The 26,637-nt window shown below is 44.8% G+C and overlaps 2 protein-coding genes across 8 annotated transcripts in view; one reads left to right on the top strand and one right to left on the bottom strand.

Moving 5' to 3' along the window:
* Positions 1-7,536, top strand: part of XRRA1 (X-ray radiation resistance associated 1) — a 68,156-nt gene extending 60,620 nt beyond the window's left edge. For all 7 annotated transcript variants that reach the window (XM_061380847.1, XM_061380848.1, XM_061380846.1 and 4 more), the window contains 7 exons: positions 790-883; positions 1,651-1,766; positions 4,419-4,760; positions 5,319-5,517; positions 6,254-6,369; positions 6,568-6,673; positions 7,065-7,536. In XM_061380847.1, coding sequence (XP_061236831.1) covers positions 790-883; positions 1,651-1,766; positions 4,419-4,760; positions 5,319-5,517; positions 6,254-6,369; positions 6,568-6,673; positions 7,065-7,318 — 1,227 coding nt within the window. In that variant the 3' untranslated portion in view covers positions 7,319-7,536. The remainder of the gene's footprint in view (positions 1-789; positions 884-1,650; positions 1,767-4,418; positions 4,761-5,318; positions 5,518-6,253; positions 6,370-6,567; positions 6,674-7,064) is intronic.
* An 882-nt stretch (positions 7,537-8,418) lies between these two features.
* Positions 8,419-26,637, bottom strand: part of RNF169 (ring finger protein 169) — a 90,942-nt gene continuing 72,723 nt past the window's right edge. The window contains exons 5-6 of the mRNA XM_061380862.1: positions 16,945-17,044; positions 8,419-16,491 (exon numbers count right to left, since the gene is read on the bottom strand). Of these exons, the coding sequence (XP_061236846.1) occupies positions 15,307-16,491; positions 16,945-17,044 (1,285 nt within the window). The 3' untranslated portion in view covers positions 8,419-15,306. The remainder of the gene's footprint in view (positions 16,492-16,944; positions 17,045-26,637) is intronic.

Below are 26,637 nucleotides of genomic sequence, written 5' to 3'. Positions count from 1 at the left end.
TTCAGAGACCTAGATCTCTTCTGGCCATAGCTCTGTCATCCCATAGGACCTTAAGAGAACTTACTGAATCCTATGCAACTGGTCAGGTGGCTCAGTGGTAAAGAATCCACCTGCTGATGCAGGAGACATAGGTTCAATCCCTGGGTCAGGAAGATCCCCTGGAGCAGGAAATGGCAACCCACTCCAGTACTCTCGCCTGGAAAATCCCATGGACAGAGGAGCCTGGGCGGCTACAGTCCATGGGGTCGCAAAGAGTCAGACACGACTTAGCGACTGAGCATGCATGCACACAACTGGTGGAAAGATGGATGAGTGAGGAGAGGATCCTGCAGGAGGTTTTGAATGGGCTGCACCTGGAAATGGCATAGCCCATTTATCACTTCCACGCAGGTGGCATTGGCAAGAACTGAGTCATAGGCCCATGTCTAGCTGCCTAGGAGGCAAGAAGAAACAGTCTAGCTGTATGCCCAGAAACTAGAGGGAATGTTTCGATTAATACAGAGATTTCTTTGACATGTACTGCATCCCCCACTGCATCCACTCATCGCCTCCTGCCATCCTTCGGATCTCAGGGATGCCCTCTCTTAGCTCTGTGACTAGGTCAGACTAGGTGAAATTGCAGAGATAAGACAGTCCCAGCAGTAAGTCCTGTCCCCAGCAGCCTCACTCCCCCAGCCCCACTCCCACCCCAGACCTTGCAGGCATGCAGCCCTGCATTGTAGGGCCTAGAAGCAGTTGGGCAGAGGTGCGGGGTGGTGTCAATCTGATGCTCTCCTGCATTCCTTACAGATTGCAAAGGAAGATGCCATCCTGCCAGTAGCTCTCTTCCCATCTCTCTGTGAGCTCATCTTTCACAACAACCCTCTGGTGGCCCATACACGAGGTATGGTACCCGCAAACCTGCCCCCTGAGCCCAGTCCCCAAGAAGCAGTGTGGAGAACCTCATCCCTGCCTCAGTGCCAAGCCCTGCTCTGCTCTGTGTCACGGGTGGACAAGCTTCATAGCGCACTGCGGCTGTAGAAAACAGCAGAGGCTGCTGAGCACATGCTCGCACTGACTCATCCCAGCAGCAGCCCTGAGAAGCAGGCATTATTGTCCTTATGCACAGAAGACGAAACTGACGATCAGAGAGAATCACAGGCTACCCAAAGTCACACAGCAAAAAAAAAAAAAGGCAGCACTGGAAATGCAACACATAGATCCTGTGTGAGCTCCATAATGACACTCTGCTCTGTGGGATAAGTTGCTGCGACCTCACTCCCCACTTCCCAGCTGGGGAGGAGCGTGAAGCCGAACTGCAGAACCCTCCCCCTCCCAGAACACCTGAACGCAGTAGCTGCCGCGTCACTAGTGGAGCCCATTGTCCAAGATGCAGCAGCTGGAGGCGTTTAGAGTCCTGGGTCTCTGGAGTGACAGTAGGGTATTCTAATCTCTGCTCTACACTGTCTTCATTGCCTCGGGCAAATTCCTTAACCTCTCTGTGACTCCGTTTCCTCATCTGTCAAATAGGCATGATATAGGTTTCTACCTCCTAGGGCTGGTGTGAGAATTAAGTAAGGTTATACATGTACATGAACAGTGCCTGGCACATAGAAGCCCCCAGTAAATGTTAGCTAACAAAATAATCTTATTTTCCCATCATGGCTCCAGGGGTCCCACCACTGCTAAAAAGCTTCCTCCAGGAGCGGCTGGGAATCCACTTAATTCGAAGGAAGATAGTAAAGGCTAAGCATCATATTTTGATGCCTCGGAAGGACTCTCGGAAGGTAAGGCTTCAAAGGCAGGACCCCCAAGCCCAGAGGGAGTGGAGCCTATTTTAATGCTGCAGATCACCCTGGCAGCAGAGCCACTCCCACCCACAACGCCTGGGAGCCTTCTGTTAGGTTTGTAGCAGCAGTGCTGTCTTCTCCTTCCCTCACTGTATGACATACAGATATACCCAGGAGAGGTAAGACAGTCAGACACCCAAAAATTCGAGTAGGGAGGAGTATGGGAGGGCATTGAGTCTGATCCCCTAATTTTCCAGAGGAACTGAGGTCCAAGACACTGTGGAGAAGCGGGGGGAAATCAGTCAGAAGACCCACATGTCAGTCTGGTGCCATCATTTCTCATAACTGCCTAAACTTGGGCAAAATTTCCACTCTCTGAGCATCAGCTTCTCAACTCTAAAACCTCTGAGCTGCTGAGAGGACTGGATGAAATTGATACATTATTAACTTCCCAAACCCCCTACCAGTGTAAGTTACGTCACCCCTGGTATCATGAATGGCTGTGCCAGCCCTAGAATACGCATCTCCTGCCTGACTCTTGGGAAGCATTTCCTGGTGTGGAGAGCGGTCTGCCCCCTCGGTGCCTCCCCTCAGCTAGTGGTCCAGACTTAACTTCTGGGATGCCATAAAGTAAGATCCCTCTTTCATCCAAAGGATTTCAGAAATTTCTGTGAAATGCTTCTCCCTCCTGAACTTTGTCTTCCTACAGCCAAAAGCTGGACTGGGCATTGCTGACCCCAGAAGTTAAATAAAGATATTCCCTAGGCCCCTCCCCCTAGAGTCTGCCTGTGTACAGCCAAGCTCTTGTCTTGAGCCCTCAGGGGACCAGAGCAGCATTTAAAACCAGCAATAGAAATCCAGAGGGTTTCCATAATCTTTGCCCCCGTCTGCTGCCTCCTCTAAGGGTCCTACTACTTCCCTTCCCGTCAGGCAGCTGGGGAGGGGTGGAATCGGGGTGAGCCAGATGCTCAGTACGTAATCCTGTCTCCTGTGTACAGAGCACCCATGCTGAGAACTTGCACACGCGCTCCCCTGTAATCCTCACCACAGAGAAGGAAGCAGGCTCAGAGAGGTGAAATAACTTACTTGTTAAAAGGGAGTGTTGGGGTCCAGGGGCACCACCATCGTTGCAACTAATGGAGGATAAACACACACACCAGTGGCCACATGAGAAACGAATCAGCGCTCTGTAAATGCTGTCTGACCTCCAGCACGGGCTACGCGGAGAGTATGGTGTGGGCTGCAGGCAGGCTGGAGATGCCTGCATGTCCCCAAGGTGCTCCCAGAGATGGGGTGGATGTACAGCCTTTTACTCAGTTACGTAGACCAAGGCTGCTGGCACTCCAGACCAAGGCCTGGACCCACCCAACGTGGAACCAGAAAGCGGTGTGAGGCTTCTGTGTGAGAACACAGATGGAAGATAACATGGCCTGCTCAGCAGTCCAGCATACAGGACCCAGTGACTCTCAACCTCTGGCCAGTCAGATTACCCAGTCTTTGCTCAGGAGAGTGGTGGTGGGATAGAGGAAGAGCATCCCCAGCACTCCTCCAGCACAAACCTGAGAGAGGGAGGAGTCAATGTGGCCCCTTCCCCACCAGCTGGCAAATAATGGCACTAGTTTTGGCCACTGTGAGGCATGGCTTCTGAAAAAACACTGGGTCCCTCAGGCTTCAAATCTAAACACTGAGGTTTTATGTATTTCAAAAAGGATATACTTAAAAAGAACCTTATTGTATAAAATAGTCATCCTTCCCACTCCCTAGCTCACCAGGCACATTTGAGCACACCATTGAGATCTCACTTGGGCAAGCTCTGCAAGATAGGCAGGCAGGGACTGTTTTCCCCTTGTGTGAGCTCAAAAGGTAGAGTGTGCTTGAGACCTTTCCACTGCAATGCATGGCCTGTCAAAGTACAGATGTAAGTAGACTAGAGACTTCTGACAGAGAATAAGCAATCCACCGGGTAACTAGGGAGGGGAAGCAGGACTAAGCCCAGCTGAGGGAAGCTGGGCGCATGGCTCTCTCCTGGCAGATGAGCAGAGGCATGGAGGGGAGGTGACAGGCTTTTGCTAACTAAGAAAGCTGAGCAGTGCAGTGGGAAAGTATTATTTCCTTGGGCCTAAACCCTGAGAGAGATTTGCCTTATAGGTCTTTGTATAAGGTGCAGGGACTGGCACCCTGATAGGGGCCTGGTGCTGCCACCTTCCAGAAAATGTGGGGCCATCTCCCCCAGGCCCTCCTAGGAGTCCCTGAGGAAAGTCATGGGCACTGCAGGACACCTCGATCAGAGGAATGAGGCTACTGAGGGGCAGAGTGATAGAGTCAGGGATCCAGAATGAGGCCCGGAGCCTCTGCCACTGAATAACTCTGTGGCCTTGGACAAGTCATTTTACCTCTCTGAGCCCCCGTTTTCTTGTTTATAAAATGAGGACATTTATTCACTGGGTAGTTTGAGGTGTAAATAAAACGTAACATGTCATGTACGAGGCACATCGTAGATGCCCACTAAGTGTGATTTTTGTCCCTTCCCTCCCCATGAGACCTACCCCAGTGCTTTGACTGCTGTACTGGTTGGCCTTAGGCTGCTTATGTCCAGGAACAGAGATTCTGACAAGGAAGCAGACCAATTCAGCCCTTCTCCCGTGACAGGTGAAAACTCAAGTTCCCAAGGTGCCAAAGCAGCCTATGATTCTCCCTCACCCATCCGTGATGATCAAATCTCCCTCAAAGGAGATGCTGGAGTCAGAGGCAGAGCTGACTACGGAGCCGCCTCCCACCAAAACCATTTCTGTGGAGCGAGAGATGCCCATCGAGGGCCTGGGGGGCCCTCCCATGCCCCACCGGACCTTCGTGCCACTGCCTCCCATTTGCTCCGACTCCACTGTGCACAGCGAGGAGACGTCCCCCCGGAGCGATGCTGCCGGCCGCCTCAGCACAGACCAGCTGTCAGATGAGGACACCAAGAGCACAGAGTCCATCTTCTTGACCCAGGTGCCTGCGCCCCACCTGCTCCCGCCCACTGTTCCCAGCTCCCATGGGTTCCTGTCCAGCCCTTAGGTGGCTGAACTGCTAAAAGGCAGCTAGAACTAAGCACAGGGCAGATCTGGAAACCAGAGAGTGGCACCCTTGGCAGGGCCTGCAAGCCCCTTCTGGGAGTTCGCAGCCCCACACTGATCCAAGGTTACTGGTAGGGACACCCATGGGGACAAATCACAGTCCTCCTTTCTCATCACTTGCAGACCATTCCCCAACCCCAGCCTGGGAATGGCTCTCCTGGTTCTTCAAGACTTAGCTCAGGCTAAGGTAACAATCCCTCCAGGACGCTTCCTGGCCTCCTGGGCTATTTTAGAGCTTTCTGTGGGCTCACCCAGCACCCTTGTGCTCCCGTCTATTACAGCATTTATCTCAGTGTATGGTCAGTGTCTGTTTTCATGTCTGCCTCCTCTCACCCCAGGCTTGCTTCTTGCCCTAAACAGGATCCAGCATGGGGGCCCACACAGACCTCAGAGGTGTTAACGGAATGCATTTTCTTTTCCTTCTTGGGCACAGGTCAGTGGGTTATCTTCCTCCATCTTCCAGAGGGATGATTCAGAGATAAAGGAGAAAGAACAAAGACCACCATCCACAGCACCCAGAGAGGCAAAGAGGACTCAGAAGAAGCCCCCATCTGCCTCTTTCCCCAGGAAGTACCATGGCTATGAGGAGCTGCTGACAGCCAAGCCTGACCCCACCTTCATTGAGCCAAAAGGTATGTGAGGAGAATGTCTCTAGGGCAGGGAGCCCTCTCCATGACTCAGAGCAAGTGAGGGCAAAGCCAAGGCTGGTGCCAACACTTTTCCAGGCCAGGGTGCTGTTTTCCATCTGCCCCTGGGAGTGTCCTGGTTTAGAGCCCTACTTGTCAGGAGCCCTGGCCTGGACCTTCATTGGTTTTGAGGGAATCACAGCTGTTCAGAGATTCCAGCCATTCTGGACCTACCTGCTTTGGTTGGAAGTCTCTCCAGGAAGGGCTTAATGAATAAACACCCAGACTAGTCAGATTCCCCAGGTCCTCCCCCAGCCCAGGTAATCCCTAAACCGAACATCCAGAATCCTCCCTGTTTGGTTGGAGACAAGGGAGGCAGCATCTTCTCACACCCCTTATTTTGGACTGATGTGTTTTGCACTGGTGCCCAGCTGTGCTCTTGTGGGTGTCAGTCTCTGCAGTGTAACCCTCCAAGGTTAATGGGTTACCTTTCCCCACTCTTGTGCTGTTTTTCCATTAGGACCTGTTCAGTGACACAAGTATTCACTGAATGATGGTACCTCTGACACCACAACAGATCAGGCCAGGATATGGGAACAGTGTCTTCTTGGCTAGAAAGGGTCTTCTTGGCGCCCCCCATCTTTTTACCCAGGGCTGCTATGAAAAGGGGAATGAAGAAGTCAGGGGAGGCATCCAGGAGGAGGGGGATGTGCCTTGACTCGACCTTGTCCTTTTGACCTAGGAATCCAGAAGAATGCACAGGCCTTGCAGCACATGTTGAAACACCCGCTCGTGTACCGCTCCAGCAAGCCCAGGCTGGATACTCTGCAGAAGCACTATGTTCCCAAGGAGAAGCGGGTAAGCCTCCACCTCGCTGTGCGTGTGAACTGCCCCTGGGGACCCTCAGGAACAGAAATGGCTGTCACCTGGGACCTCCAAGAGCCATGCTTTTCCCCAGTGCCCCTAGTTCTCCCCTGCCTGTCGTTGTGACTGAGTGAGGTGAGGCCACGAAAGTCTGAGCCTGTGCTAACACTCTGCTCTCTCACCTCCTGTCAGACCCGGAGGATCCCTGTTCCACCCCGACGGAAGACTCGAGCCCAGCTGCTGGATGACATCCTCATTCGCATGCGGGACACCCAGAACATTACAGAGGCACCACTAGGTATGGCTCAGGCCCCCCGTCCTCATCAGCCAGGCTCTGAGGTCTAGACGTTTGCTCCCCTGCTGGGATAAGGCAGAGGGCTTGTGTCGGAGCAGGAAGAGCCCTTTAGAGCATCTGCCCGACCTTCCTGTGTGCAGATGGAGGAAGTGAGCCGAGTGCAGCAGAGAGCTGCCTGAAGTCACACAGCATGTTTCCAACGGCTTGAGACAGACTCAGAAGGCGATCCCTCTGGCCTTCTAGTGCCTGAGCTGGAGAGACCATTTTCAGGCCCTCACCATCCTCTTCCCACTCCATCCCACTTTATGGGGGACTCTGGACCCAGTCCCTACTGCTCTGGGATAGGTGGGACCCCAGGTGATCTGGGTGTCCCTCCTGGCTTTTCTCCCTACAGGAGCCGTCCTGCGCCAGCGGACAGAACAGCGGCTGGTGAACCAGAAGCAGTTCCTGGAGGCCAAAAAGCTGCTGAAGGAGTTCCGTGCGCGCTACCGGCGGCTGGTGCGCTGCTCGCTGCGGTCAGTGTTTGGGACCACAGCGCCACCCCAGGCCCGCCCAGCACTGAGCGGGAGCCAGCCTAAGTTGGGCCGCTTCCTCGAATTCATGGATGAATTCTACCAGGAGCCCACAGCCAGTGACTTGAAAGGCTAGGGCTGTGCATGGGGCCATGGGTGCCAACTAGCCTGTGCCCTGCACCCTTCGCAAGGGTGCCACACCCTTGACCACTCCTTGGGACAGGTTCGGGTCTCTGAGCTCTGCTCCGCCTTGCTTGCTGGCCACAGAGAGGGGGAGCTGGTCAGGACCTCCCCTTCCTGGGCCAGGCAGGAATCAGCACTTTGTCCAACAGCAATAAAGAGTGCGTGCATAGAGCAAGGCAGCCCTCAGTCCTTTTTGGAGCCTGGGCCAGGTGGTTCCATTATGGGAAAAAAAAAACCCCAGCTGATACACATCCTGAAGAGTCCCATGGGAAACCCGCCTGAGTCACACAGGTGATAACACAGTAATCCCACAGAGCTGGGGTAAGCACTAAGACACAAAATGGTCGATGCAGCAGAGAAGCAGCACAGAATCTAAGGCTTAGAGAGGTTAACTTGCCCACAGCCGTGTGTGTGTGTGCCAGCCAAGTGTGTGTGTGTGTGGGAGGCGGGGGACAGGTCCAATAGTGTGTGTGTGTGTTGGGAGCAGGGCTCAGGTGCAAAGCTGAGGCCTCTAGGCCCTTGGAATCCTTGAGGCTGTCTCTGTTGGGTAGCCTTTTCCACTGTGACGGCAAATGGAAGGGAGAAGAGGACTGGGGATTTCCTTGTTTAGATGGACATCACCACAAAGTTGGGACAAGTTGAGGGAAGGGCTTACATGGAGTTTCCCAAGGTCTTCCAATCCAGGATGTAAACCAAAGTCCCATGTGCAAGTACAGTGGGACATGACTAAAACTGGATTGTGGACTGTGCAGGGTCAGCATGGACGCAGGGTAAGCAAGCTAGTTCTGGTCAAGGCAACCTAAAGGGTTGCTCCATTCTTGTGCGTGCAGTCCTCCGTGCCTGCTGCAGAGGAGAAGAAGGCCACTGGGGCTGAATTCTGGAGAGGGCTGAATTCGGGACGGACACTGGGTGTGACCTAGTCACCTGGCCAATGATTGCTCCTTAGACTGCTCTCCTAGAGGTGCCTACAAGTCAGACCTGGGGCAGGCCTATAGTTCCCAGGGTCCAGGAAGCAGTGGCATAGAAATGAAGGATCCACGGCAAGGCACAAAGTCTCACACCTAAGGTGTAATTAAGGCAATTACAGAAGTAGTCTGGTCGCCACAGGTCTGTGGTGCAGTGTCTGCTGTATCTTGAGTGTGAGACTGTTAGGACACAAGTGTTCGCATGTCATCACACTCAACCACAGCCACAAACGGGGCCAGATACATATTTACACCAAGCTGTATCATACCAGACATACACATTCAAGTTCAGACAGTCTCACGCACAATCACACACATTCTCATAGACATACCAAGTTCCAAAGTCAGTTCCATCTCACTCACACAGGCACCGGGACCGATTCAGGTAACACCTACAGTGCTACCCTCCACGGCACTCCTGTGCTGGGGCCTGCTGCTGAATTGCCACGTTGGATCACCTAGGCCCAAAAGCACCCTTCTGCTAACGTTAGGAAAGAGAATCCACCCCAACACTCATGCTGTAAACCTCACTAGGTTCGAATTCAGGAGATCTGGGATGCTCCCTTCAGCCAGAAACACCTATCAAACCATAAGCTCACAGGCCTGAAAGGCTCCTGAGAACACGCTCGCCCAGCTTCAAGGCAGGAAGTCTCTTGCCGTCTCCCCAGCAGATCACTCAGTTTGTGCTTGCACATCTAGTGACAGAGAGCTCATTCCCTCCGAAGGCTGTCCCTTCCTTTGTTGGGAAAACTATTGGATGGCTCAAGTCATCGGGCTAAGCATCTGCCCAAGTCCCTCAGTAATCCTGACTCTGCTTTTTGTCCCAGAGCATATCTGCTCTCTCTGCCCAGTCAGCCCAGTCCTTTACTTGTATGAGACTATCCTGAAGAGGCTATACTTATCTACATCAGATGCTCTTGCTGCTGCTGCTAAGTCACCTCAGTCGTGTCCAACTCTGTACGACCCCATATACGGCAGCCCACCAGGCTCCCCCGTCCCTAGGATTCTCTAGGCAAGAACACTGGAGTGGGTTGCCATTTCCTTCTCCAATGCATGAAAGTGAAAAGTCAAAATGAGTCGCTCAGTCATGTCCGACTCTTAGCAACCTCATGGACTGCAGCCATCAGATGCTCTTACCTTTGTTATTCCACATGGATACCATCTGAATAAACTGATTTTCCTATCATTTTGAATGCTGAAGCAAGACATTCCAATATGGGGCATCTTCTAGAGCAAAAATGGCACCAGAACTCATATACAGTCTACACTTAGCTCAGATTTGCCTGAGATTGCTCTCCAGAGATAAGACTTTGACTAGAAACAGTTCATGAGTTTGCTTTACTGTATTCTCAACTTGGGCCTCTCCTCAGCCTGGCAAACCTACATTGAGGAATGCACTTCAGTACTGTTCAAATAACACATCATCCCATTTGGTCCTGTGTGGGCAGAAGCATTCCTGATAGGCATGCCCTGTTCTGAGTCCTCTTTGTCAAAACGCTGTTTTTGAAGAGTTGGAGAGGAGGCATCTAGCAGTGGCACTGCCAAGGATCCAGGCCCCTTCTGTACTCTACTGAAGACAGCAGGTTGAATAAAACCAAAATCCAAACTATGTTCTTTCTGGGTGGAAGGGGATAAGGCCTTAAGGATAACTGTATGAAGAATTAAGAGTAAATAAATAGTACATCAGTCACACACAGACAAGAAAATCCATTAGCTGGCACTTGAGACAATCACATTTCCCTTACATAATTATCCATTCTCACTGGGACTTTTAAGGTTCTGTTGGAGGTTAAGGGTTGAACCACTGAGCAAAAGCCCCTGCCCCTGGTGGCACAGCATAGGGAGAGGGCAGGGCCAATAAGGGAGAATATGCCACCATCTGGAGCCAGGGCCCAAAAGCTGCTCTTGAGCTCTCACGGCTCAATCTTTGAGGAGTACACTCCCTATTTTTACCCTTTATTAAATGAGAGGAAAGGAAGAACAAGCCTGGCCTTGCCTTGGCTTTGTCCAACTAGTTCTTAAGACCCCAGAAAAGGTAGAAAGGGAGGCACCCCAGTTTGAGGTTGCCTCCTACAACTACTGAGACAAGGCACTGAGGAAGCATTTACTCACAAAGCAAAGTGTGTAAATATTTTTCTTAGAAAAAAATACTGATAATACATAGAACAACGTGCACATTCAGTCTTGGCACGTTTCCTTCATCCAATATAACCAGTTTCTAAACTGAAGGCTTCTGTATATGTATCTTAGCTGTGGATGACATGTGTCAAGATGCATTTCTGGATCATCTTTGGAGGAAAGCCTATTCAAACAGCCTCTTTTCCTAGTATCCCACCCCTCAAAAAATAAAAAGCAGACCTGCTTCCTCATTGACACAAGAATAAGTCGTTCTCATTGAGTCACAACATAAGTAGCTATATTTACTTCTAAAAGCCAAGCCAAATGACCAATCTGTGGGTTGATGAGAAATGGCTGGCCGAGAAAAATTAAGTCTCTATGGAGTTTTTGATTTTCAAAGAAAAATGAAGGGCTGAATGGGTTCTAATCCCTGGTAGTTAAAAATGACAGGCTGTTCAATCAAAATATATCACTTCCCAAGATTTCACGTTCACATTACTCTCACTATGGGGGTGGGGGTGGGGGCGGGCGGTTCCCTACCTGGGTGTGTATTCAAGGGATCTGGGTACATTTTAATTCTATCTGAAAAAAAGCAGGAAGAAAAAGCTGTTAAAATAATCATTTGGATATCTCCTTCATGAGCAAATTGTGTGTGTGTGCAGCTTAGAGGACTTAGAGGACTATTCATTCAGACCCTAGATAACTGTAGTACAAAGTATGACACAGGGCACTGAACCCCAAGTTCCTTGTTTCTTAAAGAGAAGGAGGGCATCAGGTGGGATAGTGTGACTTGGGTAATTCCCATGCCCATTCCAGCTATATAACATTTTGTGATTATGATCCAGCCTTCATTTTTCTTCCCCTCACCACCAGCTGGCCTTCCATCTCAATGGAAAGCTGTGCAAGAAAAAGGCAAAGAATCCCAAGTTGCTGCCAGATTTGGTGAGAGGTCTGGTTCGTGGAGAGGTTGGTAGGTTGCTAAGTTGAGATCTGAACCTCCTCTGACCATGTCAGTGATCCACAGTCTTCCTCATTTCTCGGGGCTTTATGCTAAAAGCAGCTCCTGGAGAACTATAATTGTCCTATAATCGTGGGAGGAGAAAGATCATTCTCCTCTGATAAAAGTACTTCAGAAACAGAAAGCAATATTGCAGTCAAGTTCACAGAACAGATGGGGGTATCTAAAATGTCCAAGGGTGCTAGATGGTACCTTGAATGGGCCACCCAAGATCATCACTATGGCCCTTTACGAAACCATTAACGAACTCTCCAGCCACACATACATTCAAATACATTCCAGGAGACGCTGAGTTCAAGAGCACGGATTGTCCTTTCCTTCTTTATATCCATGACCCAGCACAGGGCTGGCAAAAGTTCGAAACTCAGGAAATATCTGTCAAATGGAACAAAAAGGATGAGCAGCACAGCCTTCGGTCATCAGCGTCACCAGTCAAGCCAGTGGCAGCTTTCTTTCCATCTTAGTCAGTTTGTAATCACATAGCAATTAATTAAGCAGCTTTAATCTCTTAAGGGCATTTTTAAGAGAAAATGAACAACAACCAAAAAAACACAGAAGGCATTCATCACTAGTGCTTCCTCCAGGCAAAAATTTAAGGATTCCATTTAAAAAAATAAATGAAGCCATTTACAAAAGGTTTTCCTGGGAAGTTTCAGCCAAAAAGAATCAACCTTCTAAAAAGAGGCAATTATATGAAAGGGGCCAGGGGCTGGATACATAATCCCCAAACTTGACATCAACCCAACAGGCCCAGATAACTTCTTCCAGCAGATACAATCAATGGATCATGAACATGTTCCCAAAATATCTTTCCCACTTGTTAAAAAAAAGGGCTTCGAGCCCCGTTCTCAGGAACCATGTTTCTTGGATTTCCCATTAGAATGACCTCCATCCTCCAACTTCTCATAACTTCCCCTTTAATAAGAAAAAACACAATGCATATACACAAGGAACAGAGTAAACAGAACATGGGAAATTTCTATGGTGAAGCAGATTCCAATGATTTGTGAGAAATGTTTGTTTTGGGAGATGGCGTATCTTTCATTCTAGCTCACAAACCCTCCCCATCATTCTGATTTCCTTCCGTGTCTTTTTCTCTAAAGAATTCATGTCAACAACTCCATTTGTGACCAACTTCACAATTAAGCAACAGGGGAGGGGAATTCTTTCAGAAAGAAGTGTTCAGGTTTTAGTAGTTAAGTATGGGAAGCATGTTAAAATAGAGATAATATCTTAGTGGTTTTACCCTCCTCCAAAGCCAGGAAGAGGAAAGATTAAGCCTCCTCCTTCCTTAGCTTACTTTGCCTGTGTTTGAAGGACTGCTGCTCAGCTGAAGTCTGGAAACAACTGTCAGTACCATTCAAGGCTCCACAGTAGGGGGTCACTAAACTGGATTCAGCTTTTGGAATATTCACGTAACAAATTTTCATTCTGTAACCTGACACTAAAACTTGTTGTCACTACTAAGCAATTTCTTAAAATGAAAGTATTAGTTTGGGGAAATATTTAAAATATATATATTTTCTATTAAAAATATTCATCTTTTTTTCCAAAAACTAAAATTAGCTCCAACTTAAAAGTTTTTCAAATTATTGGAGATACAGAAAAAGGTGACAAGTGGAAAAATAAGTGTCTTTGCTACTACCAATGAGACTAGCCTTCCAATAACATTTACTAAGATCGAAAAGGAACACCATGAAATGGCAGTAACTGACATCTTCTTTGAGGGCATTTAGTAAGTCACCCTCCCTGCCCTCTACAGACCACTGCCAGCTTTTCTATCCTGGGCACCAATATGCCCTCCAGCGGCTTTTGGAGGGCCTGTGTTGCTGGGAGGACCTAAAACTGAAGTGGTATGAAAATGAAGTAATGAGATGAGTGTATATTTTCTAAACACACATCTGCACGTGTGCACGCACAGACACACAGAACACATACATTCAGGTGAGTGACACTCCCCACCAAAGTAGTCACTGAGGAGGCCCCACATCTCTCAGTGATTACCCAGGTACTTCAGACATCTCTGGAACTCCTCTGGGAATTGTGTATGAGTTGCCCAAGAAAACGGCTCTGACTGCTTTACAGCTGCACCTCGTTTCTGACTCCAACCCTCTTGATAACCTACTTTCTGTTCCAAAGGTTTCCAATAGGTTCTGACTAGTTTCAAATTAAAATTATCTTTCCTATAACCCAAAGATTAAAGAGAAGAAGGGAGGCAAATCTTCTGAGAAGAATCAAAAGTAGGTGATACAGTAAATCCTTTGTGATCTGGATAAGTGAGTCATTGTTCTGGACCTTAGCTTCTGCCTTAGTAAGAAGAAGAAGCTGGAATAGACAACCATTAACGTCCTTTCCAGTTTCTAGATGTCTCCAGACTTTGAGGACAGTTCCAGAAATGTTTTCACCAAAGACAACATCATTGGAAAAACTGTGCAGCCTCCAGCTGAGGCCACCTGAGGGGGACAATGTACACTGGGATATGTAAGATCTGAAAGGCCTGTTAAAATGCCAGTCACATGACTTTATAGTAACAGCTCATACATGCACAGGGAATGCCAGTCCACCAGAGATTCCCTAAAATTCTATCCTAATCCCTACTCTCAATGAGCCCAGATGGGCAGAAGCACCAAGCACCACCAGAGATGCAAAAGACACACGGTGTCACCTGCTAAGGAAAATAAACCCCAAAGGTCCATGGGACTGAATTGACCAGCTGCATCCAGCTAGACACCGTGTTTCCACAGTAGGGAGTCTCAGTACTGTTCTTGCCTGACTTCTGGGCAAATTTTTTGGATTTTAGAACAACACTGCAGATAACTCTTGTCCAAAAGGAGAGTAATAATGAGGTCCAATCAGTTTATCTAACAGAGTGGAACCCCAGGAAAACAGAAGGCTGTAAACTGGAGGAATGTGGATAACTGTACAGTATATGTTTGCACTTCCAGTCAATCTCAATTATCTGCATGTGGATTTTGTACAATAATATTCAAAGCCCAGCCAGCTTTCTCTAGGCTCCCCTGGTATGTCCTTGGATCGCTGTCCATTATGGCAACCTCTTAAGTGTGGAAAAAATCCATGGGATTTGTTGTTGGGAGACCCAACAATCAGTCTGGGCTATGTATGCCCTTAGTAGTTGAGAGAACCTGAACATCTGCAATGCAGTTTCATCATCAGAAACTGGGGCTAATACCACTTACATGTGAGGTCTCCTGAAAAGACCAAATTAAACAATGACTATGAATGTGGTCTGCCAACTATATAGTATTAATCAAATGTTATTTTTTTAAACAAGGAATGTAAATTAACTTTTATAGAAGCATAAAAACTGATTTCATTAGGTATATTTACTTGAAGCAAAGGTAAGAAGGGGGAACACAATCTTTTTGGATCTGCCAAAGAACTACACTGTTGCACTTCTTTGGAAAAAACAAAAAAAAAGATGGAACTAATTTTTATCTGCAAGGCTGATTTAAAACACCACCTGCTGAAAGAAGTCAGGAGGTCTATCAATGTAAGAAGGCATCCCCTTTCTCCTCTACCATCTAACCCTAGCCACTCTGCTCCTGAATCTCATGCCAAGCAGGTGCTGCCAGATTTGGCCCTGATACCCTAAGGGGTGGGCCACCCTAGGGAGTGAGGAGTGCTTCTGGCCTGGGTCACAGGGAGGCAGAGACAGAGTTCCCTTGGATATAGTCTACAAAGGCCCCCAAACCTCTCAGAATCATACTTGACAGTGTTTTGCCATTAAAAGAAACCCAAAGTGAGAACACTCATTTCTTCATGATAAATGATCAAGCTCAAAGACCTCTGAGAAAAACAGGTAACGCTGTTCATCAGGTGCTACTTGGCCCCCGCCATGCTACTGGACCGCAGGAGATACTGATCCACGCTTCCTTTTCGCCGACTCACAGTCCGCCTTTCGTTGTCAAACATGCGCTGCAACTGCAGAGCCAGCTGCCGGTCCTCTTCCTCTTGCTGCAATTTCTGCTCCATCTCTCGCAGCACTGGGTCTGTGGGGGCCAGACCCACCTCACCACTGCTTTGTCGCAGTTTCTTAAGGGAGCCATTTTGTTCCAAGTGCTTGGTCTTACAGCGTCTTTTCCTGCCCCGACGCAAGGAAGGAAGTGGCTCATCACCTAGGTTGTCTGCCAGAACACCATTAGGCAGATCAAAATGATTCACTGTCTTCAGCTGTTTCTTTGTTTTGAGGACCCCACCCAAAACACTGTTTTTAGGTAGCACTGAGTTAACTGCTGAGATTTTCATACTTGCTGTTATACGGGTTTTATCTAACTTGGCATCTGGGGATGACCCTGACCTTTCCAACTGCTCTCTCTCCAAAGAAGTCCCACTGGCCCCCACTGGGAGTTCTGAAGAGCAGCAGGTTTCCAATGGGATCTCAGTGTTCTTTTTACGGTCACTGCCCTGTTCTGCTTTTGTCTGGCTAACAGAGGAAAAATAATCAAGGTCAGGGGCGGTAGGTCCCGTACATTCAGAGAGAACTTGCCCACTGGACAGTCTTGTATTTAAAGCCAGAAGAGGCTTCTCCTTGTTGGACTGCGTAACTTCAGAGACCAGTAAGTCGTCCCCTGTTTCTGGAACCAGGGAGGTGAGGGTGGCTTTTGAAAGGGTCTTTTTGATCTGCCGCTCCTGAAAGATCTGCTCCCACTTCTTGAGGATCCGTGGACTAGCCTCATAAGAAGTCTGCTTCTGCAGGCTTCTGTTTAGGTTGCGGGGTGTCGATTTGATGATGAGGGGACTCAACACGCGGCCATCAGGGAGCCTCTTGGGCGGAGTACATGGTGAGCAGACAATGGGCTTGAAATGGTTTAGCTCTTCTGAGATGCTGTCGTTACTCTCAGGGCTGATAGAGCGCTCTGGCTTATGTAAGGAAGCCAAGGCTGACAGGGAGCTGAAGGGCAGGCGCTTCTCAACGGTTAGGTCGGGAGCCGAGAGGCAGCGGTGGTTCCGGGTGGACAGCAGGACACCGATGATGGGGTTGGAGGTGGGGGTCATGGCTGTGGCCTGAAAGAGATTAGAAGACTATGTATACATACATATATAACCTTTTTCTTCATCATTCCTTCTTGATGGTAGAGGGGTAGAGGAGAGAAGGGTAAGAAAAAAGATAACGGGTGATACAAGTCTAAGTAATGTAGAAAATCCCTCATTTAGAGTGCACCCACCATTTAGAGAAATTCCTACACATGAAACAAATAATGAGATTGAAAACTTTTATGAAAAAAACCTCATCTAGAATTTTTAAGAAGGTTTTTCTAGGAGCCCTCATTCTACTTATCTTCCTACTAATTCAAACTCTCTTCCCTTCACATCTGTTTTATAAAATTCTCCAACATAATGAGTTTGCCTAGGATCCATTGTGCCTCTTCTCATCTGAAATGGTTCTTTTGTGGCCGTGTGCAGGAGGTTATGGGACGGGACGAGAGAGCCCAAGAAGAAGCTGTGTCTGAGGTCTACCTTGGCTTTGCTGGTTGGGGCTGCTCTGAGTCTGCTCTTCGCTCTGTCCTGACCAGTGTCACTGCAGCTCTGACTCCTTTCCATCTTGGAATTTAGGTTCCTAAAAGAGAATAAAGACAAACTGTCAACCGTAGCCTATGATTGCTAAGGGAAAAAAGATGACAATCTCGTCTGTGCTTTCAAAGCTATGCAGCTATAACAGAAAATGTATTAATTAACAAAATAATTTTAAGAACAAATCCTGTCCAAAGAGAGTTCTCCAGAGAGGACATTTGGTTTAAGTCTTTGTTTCCAAACTTAGATCCTGCCTAAATAACACAAGACCAATGGCTATTTCACTCATGCTTAGAGAAATATAGGGACACCTCACCTTCCGTAATAGAATGGATACAGGGACTTCCCTGGTGGTCCAGTAGACAAGAATCTGCCTTCCAATGCAGGGGATGCAGGTTTGATCCCCCTTCAGGGAACTAAGATCTCACATGCCTCAGGGCAACTAAGCATGTACTGCAGCAAGAAGTCCATGCCCCACAAGAGAAGCCCCTGCGTGCCGCAACTAGACAAAGACCACGCACTGCAGGAAGAGCCAGTGCAGCCAAAAAGTAACTTTTAAAATAATAATTTTAAAAATAGGATAGATACAATATCAAATCAACTTTAGAAACTTTTTTTTTCCTTTGCTTAGGCCCAGACCTCTTCTCAAGCAATCTAAATCATCCATGAAACAAATATTTAAGTACTTATAAAACACCTAGCAAATCGCTAGATTCCCATGTAGGTAGTAAAAATTAAATACACTCTCTCCCTTAATCTACTACATTTAAGCTTCCAAAGGCCTACATCCTGGTGATTAAGAGATTTCAAGATCAGAAGATTTGTCTTGTGCATTATATTATGATTTTACAATGCAAACCAAAAACCAAAGTAGCTGTATTATAACACTGAACTGATCTTACTGGGTAACAGCTCTACTCAACAAGCATTTAACATACAGTTACTATATGCCAGTCACCTATGAGCATTATCTGGGCACTGGAAATACAGAAAAGAATGAGGTACAGTCTAGGTCTTCAAGGAATCAGAGTCCAGTGGAGCAGACAAATAATTCAATATAACACAGTTAAATGGTACAATGAAAACTTATGCCTAATAATTTTGCCTAATAATGGCATAAGAGAGTTATTAATTAATTACCTGGGACGGAGTGAGAACAGGGTTGGAAAAGCCTTCAGTGGCATATGTATTTTGAAGGATAAATAAGAATTTACCAGAAGACAAGGTGGACACCTAGCTATGCAGATGATCCCAAACAGAAATTATTTCCTTGAGTGATTTTACTTAACTCTGGAATGGAATAGTCATATCTACTCTTTTGAGCAAAATATTTAAAATTTTATGATAGTAGATTAGTTAAGAGAAAACTTATAAAGGAGGTAATGAGGTACATGTCCTCTCCCAATTTGGGACCAGTCTGTTCCATGTTTAGTTCTAATGGTTGCTTCTTAGCTGCATACAGATTTCTCAGGAGGCAGGTCAGGTGGTCTGATTCCATGTCTTGAAGAATTTTCCACGGTTTGTTATGATCCACACAGTCAAAGGCTTTGGCATAGTCAATAAAGCAGAAGTAGATGTTTTTCTGGAACTCTCTTGCTTTTTCGATGATCCAATGGATGTTAGCAATTTGATCTCTGATTCCTCTGCCTTTTCTAAATCCAGCTTGAACATCTGAGGTTCTTGGTTCATGTACTGTTAAAGCCTGGCTTGGAGAATTTTGAACATTCCTTTACTAGCGTGTGAGATGAGTGCAATTGTGCGGTAGTTTGAGCATTCTTTGGCATTGCCTTTCTTTGGGATTGGAATGAAAACTGACCTTTTCCAGTCCTGTGGCCACTGCAGAGTTTTCCAAATTTTCTGGTGTATTGAATGCAGCACTTTCACAGCATCATCTTTCAGGATTTGAAATAGCTCAACTGGAATTCCATCACCTCCACTAGCTTTGTTCGTAGTGATGCTTCCTAAGGCCCACTTGACTTTGCATTCCAGAATGTCTGGCTCTAGGTGGGTGATCACACCATCGGGGCTGTCTGGGTCATGATCTTTTTTGTATAGTTCTTCTCTGTATTTTTGCCACCTCTTCTTAATATCTTCTGCTTCTGTAAGGACCATACCATTTCTGTCCTTTATCATGCCCATCTTTGCATGAAATGTTCCCTTGGTAGCTCTAATTTTCTTGAAGAGATCTCTAGTCTTTCCCATTCTATTGTTTTCCTCTATTTCTTTGCATTGATCACTTAGGAAGCCTTTCTTATCTCTCCTTACTATTCTTTGGAACTCTGCATTCAGAGGTATGTATCTTTCCTTTTCTCCTTTGACTTTTGCTTCTTTTCTCAGCTATTTGCAAGGCCTCCTCAGACAACCATTTTGCCTTTTTGCATTTCTTTTTCTTGGGGATGGTCTTGATCACTGCCTCCTGTACAATGTCACAAACCTCTGTCCATAGTTCTTCAGGCACTCTGTCTATCAGATCTAATTCCTTGAATCTATTTGTCACTCCCACTTTATAACTGTAAGGGATTTGATTTAGGTCATACCTGAATGATGTAGTGACTTTCCCTACTTTCCTTAAGTCTAAATTTGGCAATAAGGAGTTCATGATCTGAGCCACAGTCAGCTCCCAGGCTTGTTTTTGCTGATTGTATAGAGCTTCTCCATCTTCGGCTGCAAAGAATAGAATCAATCTGATTTCGGTATTGATCATCTGGTGATGTCCATGTGTAGAGTCTTCTCTTGTGTTGTTGGAAGAGGGTGTTTGCTATGACCAGTGCGTTCTCTTTGCAAAACTCTGTTAAGCCTTTGCCCTGCTTCATTTTGTACTCCAAGGCCAAACTTGCCTGTTACTCCAGGTATCTCTTGAGGCCAAACTTGCCTATTACTCCAGGTATCTCTTGACTTCCTACTTTTGCATTCCAGTCCCCTATGATGAAAAGGACATCTTCAGGGAGGCCTGGCGTGCTGCAGTCCATGGGGTTGCAAAGAGTCGAACATGACTGAGCAACTGAACTGAACTAGAAGGTCTTGTAGGTCTTCATAGAACCGTTCAACTTCAGCTTCTTTGGCATTAGTGGTGGGGGCATAGACTTGGATTACTTTGATATTGAAGGGTTTGCCTTGGAAATAAAGAGAGATCATTCTGTCATTTTTGAGACTGCACCCAAGTACTGCATTTCAGACTCTTCTGTTGACTATGAGGACTACTCCATTTCTTCTAAGGGATTCTTGCCCACAGTAGTAGATATAATGGTTACCTGAATTAAATTCACCCATTCTGGTCCATTTAGCGCACTGATTCCTAAAATGCCAATGTTCACTCTTGCCATCTCCTGTTTGACCACTTCCAATTTACCTTGTTTCATGGACCTAACATTTTGGGTTCCTATCCAATATTGTTCTTTACAGCATTGGACTTTACTTCCATCACCAGTCACATCCACAGTTGGCTGTTGTTTTTGCTTTGGCTCAGCATCTTCATTCTTTCTGGAGCTATTTATTGGGCACCTACTGACCTGTGGAGTTCATCTTTCAGTGTCATATCTTTTTGCCTTTTCACACTGGGGTTCTCAAGGCAAGAATACTGAGGTGGTTTGCCATTCCCTTCTCCTGGTTAAATTTACTCATAACTATTCTGGGTTTTTCTGTGTGTGTGTGTATGTGCTACTGCAAATACAATTGCTCTCCTAATTATATTTTCACAGTGTTCACTGCTAATATAAAAAATGCAACTGATTTTTGTGTGGTGATCTTGCATCCTGAAACTTTCCTAAATTTGTTTATTAGCTCTAATAGTTTTTTCATGAATTCCTTAGGATTTTTTATGAATAATACCATATCATCTGTGAACAAAAATGTGAAAGGAAGAATACTTGCTCCTTTGCAATCAGGATGCTTTTCTTTTCTTTCACAGTTTTACTGAGCTATGTTTGACATATATTGTATAAGTTTAAGGTGTACAAAGTGTTGGCATTTGACACACACGTATTGTGAAAGGATTCCATGGCGAGGTTAGTTAACACCTCCATCACCTTACATAATTACCATTTATTTTGAGGGGTGAAGAACATTTAAGACCCGCTCTCTTAGCAGCTTTCAAACACATAAATACGGTATTGTTAAGTATAATCACCATGCTGTACATTAGATGCCTAGGACCTATTCACCGTAGAATTGGAAATTTATACCCTGTGACCAACATTTCCCCATTTCCTCCGCCTTCTGCCAACCACCATTATACTCTGTTTTTATGAGTTTGGCTTTTAAAGATTCCATATGTAACTGACATACAAAATTGTCTTTCTCTCTGACTTAACTTTGCTTAGTGCAATGCCCTCAAGGTCCATCCACACTGTTGAAAATGGCAGAATTTTCTTATTTCTCATGTCTGAGTAATATTATATATACATATATGTATCTCACATTTTCTTTATCCATTCATCCATGGACAGACACTTAAAGATTGTTTCCATGTCTTGGCTATTAAGAATAATGATACAATGAATGCGGGAGTGCAGATAGCTCTTGGAGATTCTGATTTCATTTCTTTGTGTATATACCCAGAAGTGGAATTGCTGGATCATATGGTAGTTGCAATGTTTGCTTTTGAATTATATACGTACCTTAGATATTTTGGATATTAATCCCTTATCAAATATATGATTTGCAAATACTTTCTCCCATTCTGTAGATCGCCTTTTCATTTTGTTGACTGTTTCTTTTGCTGTGCAGAAGCTTTTTAGTTTGATGCAGTCCCACTGACATCTGCTTTTGTTGCTTAGTGTCATCTCCAAAAAATGATAGCCAGACAATGTCAAGGAGCTTTCTATGCTTTCTTTTAGGAGTTTTACACATTCAGGTCTTATTGGTTAAAGTTAATTTTTATGAATGATATAAAATAGGGGCCCAATTTCATTTTTTTGCCTGCAATTTTCCAGTTTTCCCCAGCACCATTTATTGAAGAGACCATCCTTTCTCCACTGAGTTTTTTTAGGCTCTCTTGTCTCATATTAGTTGACTGTATTTGCATGGGCTTATTACTGAACTCATTGGTTAGCTCTAATAAGTTTTTTGGTGGAATCTTTAGGATTTTCTTTTCTTTAGGATGATATAAGATGATATCATCATAAACAAGAACAATTTTACTTCTTCCTTTCCAATTTGGATGCCTTTTATTTGTTTTTCTTCCTTGACTGCTACAGTTGGGACTTCAGTACTATACTGAATAGGAGTGGTGAGAGTGGGCACCCTTGTTTTGCTCCTGATCATAGAGGAAAATCTTTCAACCTTTCATTCATGAGTATGTTAGCTGTGGGCTTGTCATATACGGCCTGTATTAGTATGTTCCTTCTATATCCAATTTGTTGAGAGTTTTTATCATGAAAGGATTTTGTATTTTGTTGAACACTTTTTCTACATTAAGATTTACAATTTTCATCTTTCATTCTATCAGTGTGGCATATCACATTCATTGATTTACCTGTGTTGAACTACCTTTGTGACCCAAGGGTAAAACCAGTTGATCATGGTGTGTGATTCTTCCAAGGTGTTGCTGACTTCAGTTTGCTAATAGTTTGTTTGGAATATTTAATCAGGGATATTGACCTCCAGTTTTCTTTTCTTATAGTATCTTTATTTGGCTTTGGTATCAGGGTAATACTGGGTTCATAAAATGAGTTAGGGAGTGTTCCCTCCCCTACGGTTTTTTGGAAAAGTTAGAGAGGGGTCAGCATATTAATTCTTCTTTAAATGTTTGGTAGAACTCACCAGGGAAACCATCTGGTCCTGAGTTTTTCTTTGTTGGGAGGTATTTCACTACTGATTCAATTTCATTACTCATTATTTGTCTATTCAGATTTTCGATTTCTTCATAATTCAATGGTAGGTTGCATGTTTTTAAGAATTCATCCATTTCTTCTAGGTAATCTAATTTGTTGGCATATAATTGTTCACAGTAGTTTTTTGGGATCCTTTGTACTTCTATGGTATCGAGTGTGATGTCTCCTCTCACATTTCTGATTTTTTTTTTTTTAGTCTTTTTTCCCTTACTTAGCCTAACTAAAAGTTTAGTAATTTTTTTCTCTTCAAAATATCAGCTCTCAGTTTCACTGGTCTTTTCCATTGTTTTCCTGGTCTCCATTTATTTCTGCTCTGGTCTTTGTTATTTCCTTCCTTCTGCAATCTTAGGCTTAATTTGCTCTTCTTTTTCTAGTTCCTAGAGGTATAAAGTTAGATTGTTTATTTGAGCTCTTTCTTTTTCTTAATAGGTCTTCCCTGGTGACTCCATTGGTAAAGAGTCAGCCTGCAAGGTGGGAGACTGGGGTTTAGTGTCTGGTTTGGGAAGATCCCCTAGAGAAGGAAATGGCAGTCCACCCCAGTATTCTTGCCTGGAGAATTCCATGGACAGAAGAGCCTGGTGGGTTCCAGTCCACGGACTCACAAAGAGTTGGACACAACTGAGTGACTAATGCTTTCAATTTCACTTTTTTCTTAATATAGGTGTTTATCACTATATACTTCCCTCTTAGAACTGCTTTTGGTGCATCCCATGCATTTTGATATGCTGTGTTTCCACTTTTGCTTCTTTCAAGGTATTGTTTATTTCTCTTTTAGTTTCTTCTTTGGCTAACAGGTTTTTCAGGAGCGTGAAGTTTATTTCCCTTTATTTGTGAATTTTCCAGTTTTCCTCCTCTTATTCATTTTGAGTTTCATACCATTCTGGTCAGAAAAGATACTACGTATGATTTCAACCATCTTAAATTTGCTGACCTGCTTTGTGATTTGTATGATCTATCCTACAGAATGTTCCATATGCAGTTGAGAAGAATGTGTATTCTATTGTTGGGTGGAATGTTCTATATATGTCTGTTTGGCTCATTTGGTCTAAAATATAGTTCAGTTCCAACATTTCCTTATTGATTTTCTGTCTGGGTGATCTATCCATTGTTGAAAGTAGAGTGCTGGAGTCCTCTACTAATATTGGTATTGTTGTCTATTTCTCCCTTTGGATCTGTTAGTATTTGCTTAAAATATTTAGGTGCTCCAATTGTGGGTGCATATATTATATATTTATGATTATTTTATCTTCTTGATGAATTGACCCCTTTTTCATTATGTAATGCCTTTTTGTCTGCTGTTACCATTTTGGGCTTAAAGTCCATTCTCTTTTCCCACTTCAGTTTTCATTTGTATAGAGTATCTTTTCCCATCCTTTTCGCTTACAGCCTACCTGTATCAGCAGAGCTGAAATAAACCTCTTGTAGGCAGTATATAGTTGAGTCTTGTTTCTTTATTCAATTTGCCACTATATGTCTTGTGATTGGAGAATATAATTCATTTACAGTTAGAGTAATTATTGAAAGGTAAAGATTTACTAATGCCATCTTAGTCAGTTCCTAGTAGTTCTGTACATCTCTTTTTCCTTTAGCCTTCTTTTGTGGCCTACCTTTGTGAACTGATAATTTTCTATAAAAGTATGCTTTGACGTCTTTGTATTTTTTGTGAATTTACTGTAGGTTTTTGCTTTGTGGTTATCATGAGGCCTACATAAAACATAGATATGAGAGTCTATTTTATGCTTGATAACAACTTATCTTCAATGACATACAAAACTTTATGCTTTTACTCTCTTCCATTTTATTTCTGATGTCACAACACACTTCATGTCTTTTTATATTGTGTATTCATCAACAAATTAGTTTAGCCATAGTTATTTTTCAACACTCTTGTCCTTTTAACATTTATACCAGAGTTAAATGGTTAACTGAGAACTTCCCAGGTGGCTCAGTGGTAAGTGATTAATGAGGACAGCCTGCCTGCCAACACAGGAGATGCAGGTTTGATCCCTGGGTCAGGAAGATCCCCTGGAGAAGGAGATGACAACCCACTCCAGTATTCTTGCCTGGAGAATCCCATGGACAGAGGAGCCTGGCAAGCTCAGTCCACGGGGTCGCAAAGAGTCAGACACAACTAATGACTAAATAATAACAATAAGTGTTAACACATCACCATGCTACCTTATTATTCTTAACCCTAACGCCTCCCAGCTAGTGACTGTTCTAATGTGTAGATCAGAACATCTCTACAGTGATAGTTTTATCAAAGGGGCAGTGAGGGGTGTTTCCTTGGTAACTAACGAGCCAACCTGATATCAGTTTTCTTTATAATTAGTAACCTCCCTCTCTCTCTGGTTGTGAAGATCACTGCCGTGTCCTGCCCGCTGTCTGCTGCACACAGTGTGATGTCACTCAAGTACCTTGCTTCAGACATGGAAGATCCCTCGTTAATCCTACTAAACTACTGATGTCTATGTTGCTGCCTCTGGGCTCTTTCTTTAGTCTTGAGGTAGGGCAAATACAGGCTTGCAGACCTACTGGGTACAGCTCAACAGACACTGGGAGCATGCACAGGGAGCTGGCCACAGGGTGAGAGCATTTGTGAATGAGGCATGTGGAAGGATGGGAATGCCCATTGGCCAAAGGGGAGGATGCACAGGAGAGGTATCCCCAGTGGCTTGGGGGTGATGTCTGTAATGTAATTAGTAAGAGCTTCATCTCTTTGAACCCTCTGGAGTCCTATCTACTGCTTTCCTAACCTCTTCCTTCTGCTCAGTCATAGAGCTCATGATTCAGTACCCGGGTTGAGGCAGGAGAGAAATAGGCTTCATCTACAGTTGGAGCCTTTTAATAAGAGAGTTTATTTACATTTAATGTAATTACCAGTAAGGAAGGACTTCTGCCACTTTTCTATTTGTTTTCTACATGTCTTACACCATTTTTACTCCATAATGCCTCCAATAATGCCTTCTTTTGTGTTAGATATCTCCTACTATAACCATTTTGATTTTCTTATTTCTTTAACCATATCTGTTATTTTCTTAGTGGTTGCCCCAGGGATTACAATTAACATCTTATTTGAAAACAATATTTCAAATTAATGCCAACTCAATTTCAGTAGTATATATAAGCTTTTTTCCTATATAACTCTACTCCCCCAATGTTGTTATTATCACATGAAGGTCACAAAAATCATGAGTGTGAAAATATTGTGGAAACTATCAACATAATATATAGATATTATTATTGCAGTATTTGGTCAGGTTAAGGGGCTTCAATGCTGGCTGAGAACAGTCAGCAATAAACTTGATAATGTTCCTGAGATTTAAGAGCTCAAACAATACCTTTGCTAAAAAAACAGGAGAAGTAATTACACCTCCCACCTTTCCCACATCCATTTCTATATTCCCAAGCCCTAACAAGTACCTGAAACACAGTGGATATATTTAATAAATTTCTTATAAGTGAATAAAAATATGTACAGAAATACCTATGACCTGCTTAAGAAAGGAGAGAAAACCTCAATATTTATTAGGAATCTATTACCTCTCAGGTATTGTGTGTTTTAAATATATTATATCTCATTTAAACCATACAGAAACCCTGTAAATCAGCATCCCCAAATTTATAGACAAAGAACTGAAGGAAGTGATTTTTTTTCCAGGTCGCACACGAATCTCCAAAATTCTAAGGCATGTGCTCCTTCTCCCTCAGCACACTGATCTTACAGCCTGCTCTATTCCGCCACAGAACAGACCCAGCACACCTAGGGAAGTTCTCTTTTCCAAACACATAGTGAAGTCATAAACAA

The sequence above is a fragment of the Bos javanicus genome, chromosome 15, assembly GCF_032452875.1.
Source record: "Bos javanicus breed banteng chromosome 15, ARS-OSU_banteng_1.0, whole genome shotgun sequence".
In the NCBI taxonomy this organism is placed as follows: domain Eukaryota; kingdom Metazoa; phylum Chordata; class Mammalia; order Artiodactyla; family Bovidae; genus Bos; species Bos javanicus.
This window is presented reverse-complemented; position numbering and strand designations above follow the sequence as displayed.